General features: G+C 57.0%; 1 protein-coding gene across 6 annotated transcripts in view; it reads right to left on the reverse strand.

Moving 5' to 3' along the window:
* Positions 1–12224, reverse strand: part of PER2 (period circadian regulator 2) — a 44680-nt gene that overhangs the window by 25167 nt on the left and 7289 nt on the right. For all 6 annotated transcript variants that reach the window (XR_013363488.1, XM_077869439.1, XM_077869442.1 and 3 more), the window contains 5 exons: positions 5911–6140; positions 5176–5238; positions 4136–4287; positions 1619–1740; positions 630–831 (listed from right to left, as the gene is read on the reverse strand). Coding sequence is in view for 5 of the 6 variants with exons in the window: in XM_077869439.1 (XP_077725565.1) it covers positions 630–831; positions 1619–1740; positions 4136–4287; positions 5176–5238; positions 5911–6122 (751 nt within the window). In the remaining variant the exon portion in view is untranslated. The remainder of the gene's footprint in view (positions 1–629; positions 832–1618; positions 1741–4135; positions 4288–5175; positions 5239–5910; positions 6141–12224) is intronic.

A 12224-nucleotide genomic window follows, 5' to 3' on the forward strand; every position in this document is an offset into this window, starting at 1 on the left:
GCGCTGGCCCCTGAGAGCTCCCAAGCCTTCCAGACCCCACGCCTTCCCAGTCAAATTCCAGAACGCGGCAGGATTAACCGCCCGAGCCGGGACAGCGGGGCCAAAAGCCTGCCACGGTCGCACTGCCAGGCCGTGGCCCGGGGCGGCGGCCACCGTGCAGAGGGTGCCTGCCGGGCCTGGGGAGCTCGTGGTCGGAGCACGGGAGGACGTGGCTGCGCGGCTGGCCACGCTGAGGAGTGCTCTCCGCAGCCCATGGGCATCCCTGCAGCTGACAGCCAGGGCACCCTCCGCCCCACGGCCTTGCCACACTCTGCCAGCTGTGCCAGGACTTCAGCTTCTCAGAACTTCGTTTCTAAGATGCCTAACATCCCTCCCAGTCTCCCGAAACAGCTCTGCCTCTCTGAAATTTATGCACAGACTACTCTCCAGAGCTTATCCTCAACTAGCAGCTTTCCGTCTTTGGCCTGGGACAGCTGCCGGGCGGTCTCTGGCAGGGGGGAGGTAGGGCGCACGCCCCCCACCTGGGGTGGGCCAGCCTGCCCCCCTCGCCCCACTGCCCTGGGAAGGCAGCAGCCCCCCACGGTCCCCACGCCACGGGTGCATGAGACCAGGCAGCCCCAGGCCCTCACCTGCTCCACGGCCCACACTCCAGGGCGGAAGCTTGTAAGGCGTGGTCGAGGCATGGAACACGCTGACGTCGTGGGGCGCCAGGAACTCCACGAACCTGGCGCCATAGAAGGCATCCCTTTTACAGTGAAAGATGGAGGCAACTTGGTCAGAGATGTACAGGATTTTCCCGGTGGCCAGGGACACGGCCGCAGCAAACATACCCTGCAAGGAAGAAGGAGCTGCGTGAGGACAGGCTGCTCCTCCCTGAGGGGCACAGATTTGGGGGGGTCAGGGGAGGCCTCTGGGCTCCCTCCCTCTCACCTGGGCCCGCAGCCCCAAACCTCTGCCAGCCCATCTCCAACCCAGGGTGCAGCAGGGTGGGGTGGGGGGCGATGCCCCCTGGGCAGCTAGAGGCTCCTACCCCGGCTCCCTCCCTGCTGGCTGGTGACCTGGCCCAGAGCTCCCAGGGGGTTCAGCCCCAGCGAGGGCACTGGAGGAAGGAGATGGGGAGGATCAGGGAACCCACTCTCTCCAGACCAGATCAGTATGTCTGGGTGCCCACCTGCCCCAATGTCTGCTCTCTGACGGAGAAGTAGGGGCACGGACCCCCAAGAGTGCCTGACCCCTATGGGTTGCTTAAAAATGCATGAGCTTTGGAGTCTCATGAGCTGAGTTCAAATCCCAGGGCGCTCTCTCCTCCCTCCTCCCCTGAATGAGCCTAAGGTCACCTGGTCACCCCTGGGTCAGGGTGGGGCTCACTCTTACACGCGCAAGGTTTGGGGGTGGAGTCGGCCACGGGAGAAGGGCAATCGCACAGAAACAGGGCGAGTCTGCACAACAGCTGCTTCGTCTGAATCACTGACTTTACACTGTTTTTTCAGGGTATGAGCTCACTTCCTGAAATCCCGAACTCCGTTTCTACAAAGCCACTGGCTGCAGAGGCTCAGTGAGCTCAGCGGACGAGGGTCTCAGCTTCCTGGGGAAGACGTCACTCGAGTCGGACACTTACCGCGTTCTTCACGGTGAACTCGGAGGTGACACTCTCAATTTCTTCCACGGTGTAGGAGGGCACGTAGGCACTGCAGGGGTGGTTCTCGCTGGACATGAGCAGCTGGTAATACTCCTCGTTGGCTGCAGGAGAGACGGGGAGGCCTGAAAAGGGACCCTCCCTCCCTACGTTGGGGGCTCTACTGTTCTCATGGAAAAGTGCGCTACGCACACTGTCTTCCCGGGCCGCCAAGAGAAGGAAGAGAGGAATGTGAAGGCAAAGCAAACAGAAATCTGTCTTATTTTTCCTGAAAAATCCGGAAACCTTTGATTACGGAACTTTTTAATGGTGTAAGTACACACTACTCCCAGTAACACGGGCACAGTTCCACCCGACGCTCCCTCTGCCCGCAGGGTCCCCAATCAGGACACAAGGCTGACGTTTCCCCTTGGGGACGCCTGGGCAGCCCCCGCACCTGCCCCTGGGAGCCCCACCAGGCACATCCATCCAGACAGAAGCCACCGCTCAGACACGGGGCACGAGAAGCAGCACCGCCACGGACTGTTCCCGACGCAACCTGCAGCTTCGGAGAGCGGACTATCCCGGGGCCTCTCACCCGGCACCTGAGGGTGGGGGAGCCCCCGGCGAGGGGTGGCGGCAGCTCCGCCCGTCAGAGAACCTCCTCCCCCTGCAGCGTGGGAGTTTCCTCGGGTGGGCTGGCCGGGCACAGTGCCTGTCGCTGCTGTACTACCCTCACCAAACAGACGCAGCCTTAGCCGGCGGCCTGCAGAGCAACGTGGTCCCCCAGGCCCTGCGCGAGCTGTCCCCACCACACCACACGGGACAGGCAATGCCGCCCTCCTGACAAAAGCCCTCCGAGCGTCCAAAGATACAAACACTATGTGAAATATGTCTTTGTATCCACGCTGCCGGTGACGAGCCTTGCCCTGCCTGTAAGCCCTGCCCTGGGACAGTAACAGCTGATCCCAGAGAAAAGCCAGTGTTAGACCTTTATCTCAGCCGTCGCCGCTTCTCTGCTCTCGTGCATGTTTCCAGCGTGCCGAGTCCACTGGGACCTCAGCGTGCGAGTAATGTGTACACGGGGGCAAAGTAGGTAGAGCAGGGGTGGGGCTCCCACCTCTGCGGGGAGAGGGCACCTCCCTCATCTGCCCCCAGGCGGTGCTGGCCTGGCTTCTGTCTCTGCTTGCTGGTCTTAAGGGACCAAAACAGCTAAGAGATTCCTCAAAGTGCAGGAGTGGGTGGTTTCCAGTGTAACGAGAAAGGGTTCACCTGAGCGTCCGCTGCTATAAGATCGGGAACGCACACGTGTGCACTTCCTCCAAGCTTTCTGCTGTTTTCTCTGCAACGCTGGAGGAAACTTTAAAAACTCTCAAAACTCACGTCCCCATTCCCAGCTACAGACCAAAAAACAAGGCTGTTTGGACCTTTCTGACCACCTAGAGCTAAAGCACCCTGCGATGACCCCGAACGCAGGGGTCATGGCCCAAACCCCCAGGGCTGGGTGTCTCCAGAAGAGCTGGCCCAGCAGTCGAGTTCTTGGCTCGCTAGAAATGCTGGCGCCTCCTCCACGGCAATGTGCTCCTTACGTGTCCTGGAGACAGAGGCACCTGCAGGTACCTGAGACCAGGGGATGGGGTGTGGAGGAGGGAATACCTGCTCAGGGGAAGTCCAGCTGCAGCAGCAAGTGAAAGAAGACTCAGGGCTGTTGGAAGTTATTTAAGGGGCTTGGAGTTTACTGAAATGTCAAGCATCTGAGCTCGATAATGCAACTATTTTGGAAACTGCAGTGTTTGCTCATAGATTCCAGCACCACATCTATGAAGACTTCTGCACTTGGGTTCTCAGGTGAAAGCCTCAGTCTAGACCGCGGACCAGTCCTAAAGCTCTTACATATCCTGCCACCTAATAGTAAGACCCAAGCATGCCCACAAATGGGAGCGGAATGCGGACTGTGGAGGTCACTACTGAGCACCGGTGATGGCTTCCTGCTTGAAAAGACAACCTTGATGGAAATTCACGCATTTCTAGACAAACAGAACAGATTGCCCAAGGTCTTACATGCAGGAGCTCTCAAGTATTGTCCTGTAAGGGTAAGATCTGGCAATAGCCTCCTGGTATCTCCTGTTATTTTTCAAAGGAGCGACCAGCCCTCAGCTCCACACCTTGGGATGTTCTACTCAAATTCTGCTCCGAGCTGACACATTTCAGTCAACTCCAGCTCAGCTCCAGCCTGAGCCTGGAGGATGCAGGCTACCCTGAATATGACCTGACCCCAGCCCAGAGCACAAAAGCTTTGTGCTGTAAATACCTTTTTATCAGCTGGTTTTCTACTTTTTTTTTTTTTTTCTCTGAATGTCAAGTACAGTAGAAAACTTGCAAAGAATAAGGGTTTCCGATCTTTGTGATTTCATCGGACTTCTAGAATTTCCTTTTGCGACTTCAGGGTTGGGCTTTAGAAAGTCGACACAATGCAATTTATTTCTACGAGTTTGGGACAAGTACACGAACCAGACGCACCTTTCACCTGCTTCACGCTCCTGAGCGCGTACTTCAAGGTTGCCAATGTGCTGGCTTTCCCTTTGGCCTTCTTGTCCACAGGCAGGTGGACTTTCAGCTCCTTCAGGGTTTTTATCAGTTCCTTGTGCGCATCCGCTTTGGCAGACTGCTCGCTGTTAAAGAGGCGATCACACATTAGCTTCCCGACTCCTCCTTCCCATGCATCTAGTCCCGTCCCTCAATCAGGCCACTAGGATCTTTTGGTCCACGTGGTTCTCTGTGGAGCCCTGCAGGATAAGCAGCATCCCTGGCCTTCCCTGCCACATTTGCACCCTCGCCAAATGTGAAAATCAAAGATGTCTCCTGATGCTGCTGCTCATCTTCTGCAGGGAGACAGAGAGCCCCAGCTGAGAACCACTAAGGGCTGCAGACCACCCCCCCAACCTGGGCACTCTGTCCCCAAGGATGGAGTGGGCTCCGTGCCTCAGAGCTGTGCCTTCCTGCCCTGTCAGACAGAAAAGGAGGGAGTGATGGAGATTACAGAAAATAAATAGCAGACTTCGGAGACGAAAGACTCATAAGTAGAGCCTCTAAACTTAAGGATACAGAGACGGGAGGAAGATGAAACAGGTGGGCCCTTCCTGTTTAGAGCAGGGGGTGCAGAAAGAATGCTGGAGGTACGGTCTCAGGTGCCCACACACTCAGGCCTGAGAGCCGGACTTTGCTCCAGGGGTGACATAAAAATGTCTGTGGATGCGAAATTAAGGACACCTTCGTTACAAACACCTAAGAAAGGGGAAGAATGTTCCAGATGGAAGTGTCTAGGATGCAGACAAGGCCTGTACAGTGGAGCCAGAGGGGATCCAGATCTGGAACATTCTAGGGGCCCTGAACAGCCAGGGTCCGAGAGGGTGCAGCTGGCTCATAACAGAGACAGCGGAGCAGACCAACAGGGTCTAGCGGAAGGCTGAAAAACGTCCCGTTACCCCAAAACTAACCTCCAATAACAAATCTCCATTTCTGTAAGGATCCTAAATCGAGGGACTTCTAACTGGCCTTACCTGCAGCCACTTGCAGACGTGCTGTGTTCGGACTTCGCCATCATGAGGCCAAAGGCACCTGGACTGTATGGAAGCACAAGAACTAAGGCCAGACTCAGAGGACTGTGCGCTCTACCCGCTTCTCCCCATCCAACCGTGACCACGATCCCACACGTGTAGTCACGTGTAGTAAGACAATCACAAAATAATACAAGGTTAAGGGAAAGCTGGAGCATAAGGCCTCCAAGTTTTATGTACTGGGAGAAGGACTAATTGAGCAAGTTCATGTTCTAGACTCCCGGCTGCTAGCAGGGCTGCGTACTCCTCTGCTCCCAAGATCCTACTAGACTCACTGGGCATCTATCTATTGGCAATCAGATATTCAACTTCAACCATGGCATCATTATAGTACATTTTAGTTATTCTGAGTCAATGAGGTTTTCTTAAATGTTGAAAAACGTGGTAATCATTATTTAAAGACCTCAAAGGCGGGCAGCCCCGGTGGTGCAGTGGTTTAGTGCCGCCTGCAGCCCGGGTTGTGATCCTGGAGACCCAGGATCAAGTCCCATGTTGGGCTCCCTGCACAGAGCCTGCTTCTCCCTCTGCCTGTGACTCTCTCTCTCTCTCTGTATAAATAAATAAAAAAATAAAAATCTTAAAAAAAAAAAAAAGACCTCAAAGGCAATCAAACAACGGGAGGAGATGCTGAGAAAACAGCCAGGTGGCCGGCCTTGGTGGCCCGAGGGCCCCACCTACCTTGGGTGGACGACGGGCGGCCCCACCAGCATCCCCAGCTCCTCGCTGCCCTGCGAGTCCCGCCCTGGGGAGTGGTTTTCGTTGGCTTCATTTCCACTAGAGCCACTGCTCATGTGAACATCTTCCTGGAGCGGAGCTCCACTGGGCTCAGCCTCCACGGGCTCCTGGGCGGGGTGACTGGGGCTGGGTGGGTATTCGGTGTATCTGTTCATGTTGGTCCCACAATGAAGCTGGGAAAAGAGAGAACTGCCGTGAGGCCTTGGAGAATGCAGGGAGTCACTGCAGCCATCGCATGGAGTGCTCCCCCAGAACCTGGAACCTGGTACCACACTTCGCTGAACACGCTGGTAGCAGTCAGGGTCAATCACAGGGATTCTTTGTTCTTACTCACTGAGCTCCTATCGCCTACCTGCCTGAATTAGGAAGGCAGAGGAATCCTACAGCCACAGCCCCCAGACATCAAATCGCTGATGGCCTAGTCGGGAGGCGACAAGAGGTCGATCACTGCCCAGCACGTGGGGAGCCTTGGGAAAAATCAGGTTCTCACTGAATGGCTGGCAGGGCCTAGGAACCTGCATTTTACAAATCTCCCCAGGTGATGTTGGGGAGCAGCAAGTTCAGAAGTCTTGGCCATCCCAAGCTACAGGAGACCCCGGGCCCCGCTGGCGGGCAAGGGAGACTTCAGGGAGACAGGAGGCTATGAAGAAGGTGTTGCCCTGTGAAGAGGGCCCAGTGGGTGGGAGCCCCCGTGACAGCAGCACAGGGGGCGTGTGCAAGTGGGGGCGCAGAGGGGAGGGAGACCAGCGCCAGGCCACTGAAGGGTTCGAGGTACCAGATGAACAAACTTTGTTGCATTTGGGCAGGTCTTCACCACTGTGCTATATAGAAACTTTAACTTTGGTGTTTAGGGGTAAGAAGGTGGAGTGGGGCTGAGGTTGGAGCCAGACCAGCCTCAAGGCATCTGCGATAATTCTAGAAGATAATCACGGGGATGAGCAGACAGGGAGCATGCAATGAGAGAGGGGTTCTACCGGAAACCTAAGCGTGGAGAGAGAGATGTCCCCGGGAGAGGAGGACCCAGGACGGTGTCTCCTCAGGGTACTGGCAGGAAGCAGAAGACATCTGGCCCCGGAAGGTAGGCAGGTATGGGGAGGGGGAAGCTGTTATTACCCTGGGCCTATAGGGCAGGGAGAGGGATGGTTGCTGAAACCAGAGGAACCCAGACAATCTGCAGTTTGGGAGACCAGAGCTGGGGGCATAAACCCTCGGCTTTTCTCTCCTCCTGACCTCGGTGGGCAGGAAGCCAGGAAGCAAGAGGACCCACTAGCACAGTCCCAGAAGGCCAGCCTTGGGCACTGAGCGGGGGAGGGACAATCCGGAAGGCCCTGCAACACTGCCCTGAGTGGAGTCTTGGGGTGGGGGTGGGGGGGCAGGATGTGCCCACAGGTCCATGTGCTTCAAGAAACAGCCCAGACACCTGGTTGATGGGGGCAACTACAGACACACACCGTTTCACGTAACGCTCTTGATCACTGGGCATGGGACAGCGCAGAGCATACCATTCTGGGTTCTAGTCTACAACGAGGAAACAAGTCAGTGACTTGCTCGAGGCGCTGGATCCCGTGCCCGCCTGCTCCTAAAGACGGGGACCCATGGAGAATCTGACCACATTAGGTCTCATTAGACCTTGTCTTGTTCATGAATCAACAAACAGGGAAAAGCCATAGTGAGTCTTCTGAAAAGATGTGCAGCCAAGACCAGATGAACACAACCTGCAGGGCACGGAGGAGCGCAGCAGACGCAGGCTAGCACTTGCTCCGTAGCATAAATAAAAATCGAGAAATGGTGGATTGAAGGAAACAAGTAAGAAGGATGAACTGAAGCCACAGAGGGAGATGAAAGTGCCACTTTAGAACAGAAAATCAGAAAGACCAAGCCCAGAATCCGTAATGAAGAAGGTGGCCTCAGAGATGTCGAGGATGAGCATGAGGAGCCCTGAAAAGTGCTAAGGGAAAAACAAGGCGTCAGAGCCGTGTTTTCACCCACGGGTAATAGCTCCTTTGGAAAGAGACACCACGACAGTGACGCAGAGACTCTAAGGAAAGATACGCACCAAGGAAACCATCCTGGCTGAAGACAGATTTGCATCCGGCGGTGAAAGGATTCCTTGAATATTAGGCAAAAAATTACATGAAGAGTCCAAGCCTAGTGATGTCCTGATGTAAAATGATGTTTCCAAGGGAAAAAAAAAATCCTACCCACATCCAAACAGGGAAACCACACGGGTCACCTACAGAGGGTGGAACGTCCTGTGAGTCTTGGGCAGAAGACACGGTCTACACGGTTGATACCGGGAAGATACGGTCTCCACGGTCGTGGTCAAGGGGAGGAAATCGCAGGGAACACACCTGCTCATCGCGGCTTTACACAGCAGCACGTTATCAGGACGCTGAGTCACGGAGAACCCAAAACACCAAAACACCTGACCACAGTGTTTTCAGGGACCTTCTAGCCGACTGGATGAGAGCACGGAAGGTGCTCGCTTTTGGGAAGAGGGAGACCAAGGACTAAGAATGGGCTACTCCCACGAAGGAAACCGCCGAAGATCCGGAACCCGGAGACACGCTCCACCTCATCGGTCGTGAGGAAAACACAAAGGATGAGGTCACCAGAAATGAGCAGGACCGAGGGCAACTGGCGTCCACAGGGTGGGGACCTTGTGCGCTGCTGTGGTCACAGAACGGTCTTTCTGGAGGGGCCTCTGGGCATGTCCAGCAAGAGTTACAATCCTGCCCTCCCCGTGCTAGGGGGCCCCTCTGCCCCCCAGGCATGCCCGCACGTGCACACAAAGACCCACGAGCATGGTGTCCGGAGTGACTAAACTACCGAAGGACCGTCCGCCTTGTCCACCGTGGGCACCTGGCCAGTGCCAGCCTCGACTTCCACACGGAGCCTGTGCCTCACCTGGCCCCCGCCCAGCCCTGCTCCCCCTGGCCCCGAGCACGGCCCCAGCATGCACGAGGGGCTACAGCCCTGCGAGGCCTCCCTGGCTGCCTCCTGAGCATCTCCGCTGCAGCCCGCCTCCTCGGCCCTGATGCTGAGCTCCGACCTCAGGGACTTTGCACTTGCTGCTCCCTGGTGCCCACAGGACTCATCCTGCTGACAGCCTGTCCGTCCTGCACAAACAGCAGACCTCTCCCCCCGCTGCCCCACACCCCCTGCGGGGCGTCCCGTCTTCCACCCCGATGTGCTGGGGCCGTGAGCTGTCCCCTGCTGTGTCCCCGGAGCCCCGCACATATGGTTAAAGACACGCAGCCTGGGACATCTGTGTTGGGGACACACGGACAGAGGAGACTGTGGGACACGAAGGAACAAGAACACCGTTAGGACAGCACGTCGGCAAGGCTGGGCGCCGCCCTCCGTCCATTAACTGGCTCCTCCAGCTCACGGCGCTGCGGGTGGGTGTAGGTCAGAGAATGGGACGGACGTCCTTCCTGCCCTTGTGGAGCTTACGTTCCAGTGGGGAAGACAGACCACCCACGAGGGAAGGGCCCAGACAGCCGATGAAGGCCAAGTGCTACAGAGAAAGCAACAGAGCAGACGAGGCCGGGCTGCGTGGGCGAGGCGGGGAGTGCGGCCAGAGACGGCGCATGGACGGCAACGTTTGGCCTTGTACCTGCGCCCGCACGCGTGGTGCTGAGCCACAGCCCCTCGGCCTCACTCCTGCCAGCCACCGCGGGGTTTCCACTCCCCGGGCCTCATGGCTTCACACCGGGGGCAGCCTGGAGTCTCTGGCCGTGCTGGCCGCGCGTGGCCTCAGAGGAAGGCCGCACTCTGGGGGTGGCCCCTCGCCTCCCCAGCTGCTGCCAGAGGCTTGTGAAGCAACTGGCCGGAGGGACAGCACACTCCCCGGGCAGCTTTACTTTCTATCCTTTCTTCTTCGTCCTCTTCTTTTGCATGGCCTTTCTGACGAGGCCCCCACGGGCCGAGAGACCAGCCTGCGTCCCAGCCTTCTACCTCCCCGCTCCCTCACTCTTGCTGCCCTGGGATTGCACCTCCCAGTGAAATGCTAGCACTATGTGTTGGCCCAGATTCTACTTTTAAAAGCAACCAAACTAAAACAGGCTGAAGAGAGTGAGAGAGTGGGCCAGGAAGGTGCTGGAGGAAGAATATTCTAGGCTGGGCGGTGGGGGCAAGTGCGAATGTCCTGAGCCAGGGGCCTTTGAGGAAGATGGACCAGCCTGGAGCAGAGTGGGCAACGCAGAGGATAGGAGGGTACTGCAAGGTCGGAGCTGGATCACATGGCACCTTGCAGGGGCAGAGCCAGGATGCTGGCTCTATTCCGAGTGAGATGGGAAACTGAGTTCTGCACAACAAGCTCTGACTTAAACTCTAACAGGGTCACAGGGTGGAGGCAAGGTGGAAGCAGGACCTCTTAGGGGGCTCTTACTATGGTTTGGTAGAGTTGCCAAGGGGCTGCCGGGGGGGGGGGCATTCTCCTCCTCCTGCCCTCCCCACCCCCCCAGCACCCCTGCACATCATCCATCTCATCCCACAGCCCCTCCCGGGACAAGCAGCCGGTCCTCTCCATGAGTGAGCTGTGAAGGCTGAGGGTTACGTGATCTGCCCTGGATGGCAAGGGCTGCAGCGGGTTCCACCGCTTCCTGACCCTGTGATCTTGGGCAAGTTCCCGAGCCTTCTGTGCCTTGTTTCCTCATCTGTAAGGGGGTGGAAGCAGCACCTCACTGGTTGCTGGGAGGGTTAAATGGCCCAGCCTGTGCCAAGCGTCTGGAAGGCAGTTGTGTCCAACAAAGGCCGGCTTTTATCATCACTGCCAATCACTGCAGGAAAACAGATGGGGTAACAAAATAATTTTTTTTAAAGCAGATATTTTGCTGCCTGCGAGAGCCGACCCTGGCTTGTATGTAAAGGACAAGGAGCTCAGCTGGCCACTCCCAACTCAGGCAGTCAGACACGCTCTGGAAGGAGGCAACACACACTTCGCTTCCATGCACGCCCAAGGGCTTGTCTCTTAGCTCCTCAGAGAGCTCCTGGCTTTGCCACCCTCCCAGACCCCAGGAGCCCGTCTGAGTAGGGCTCATTGAGTAGGAGTCACAGGATTACCTCAGGGGGAAGATAAATCTTCGCAAAGAGGGTCAGACCGGCATGGCAGCGATGTGAAACAACAAACCGACCAAACCACCTGAAACTTCATCATTCCAGAAAATGCATCGCTCAGCACCAGTGGCTCTAACGGCCCAACCTCATTTTGCCACGTTGGCAAAACCGACGTGCTCAACAAAGCAGACTTTGCCTCCTGCCTCCACAAACGTTTACGGAGCACCTGCTCGTGCCAGCACTGCCAGGCCCCTGGGGAGCCCTGGGCAAACCTGTTTTCACCCCTGGGGAGAAGCGCTCTTGGTCTGGGGCCCCTGGGACCCCAGAAAGGAAAGGACAGCCAGGCTGAAAAACGGGTGCCAGGGTAGTTGAGGTGCAGCTGTCCCGGGAGTCCCCCTTGCTGCCCCCTTGCAGACGTCCGCTCAGTGGCTCTGCCCCCAGAGAACGGGCAGACCGGAGGAGCTAAGCCTGGACCCTGACGCTAGTCACGTGACCACAACTTACTAGCGAGGGTTGCCTTGACCGGACACAGGAACATTTAGAAAGTACCGTCCGCAATGAGGTCATAGTCTGGGACGGGCTCACACTAATACGGGAGGGGGAGGAAGGAGGTGGGGGCATGGAAGGAGAGGGACCAAGCGCCAGCTCGTCAGAGCTGGCTGATGAGTTCAGGAGGGTTCATTACGCCATCCTCTCTACTTTCACATGTATTCATAGTTTCCATGAAAAATAGTGAAAAGGAACCGGGAACGAAAGCACAGCCTGGTCCTCAGCCCCGTCCTCCACGGCCACCGCCAGGGCTCCAGGGCAGGTGAAGGCCTCTGGCCCTCAATACCTCGAGCCTAAGGGGTGGCGGGGGGGCGGGGCGTGCTGCATTTCTTTGTGGAAATCGGAAGTCAGTGCACGTGTGCTTCAATCGCTTGAGTCGATCCGCGCGTTGAAACAGAAATATAAGATATATACGGAAAAGTCTTCATTCGATGTATGGCCCCGGACCGAGTACACCCGTGTCCCTAGCACCCAGCTCGGAGGCGGCACACGACCAGTCCCCCGGAGGCCCCTGGTGGCCCTCCCAGCCATCCCCACCCCCAGGGTCACCGCCAGCCTCACTTCTTGCGGCCTGGTTAGTTATGTCTGTCCTCACACTTTATGTAACAGGGATCTCACAGTCTGGACTCTGTCTGGGAGCCCATGGT

Source organism: Canis aureus, chromosome 24 (genome assembly GCF_053574225.1).
Source record: "Canis aureus isolate CA01 chromosome 24, VMU_Caureus_v.1.0, whole genome shotgun sequence".
Lineage (NCBI taxonomy): Eukaryota > Metazoa > Chordata > Mammalia > Carnivora > Canidae > Canis > Canis aureus.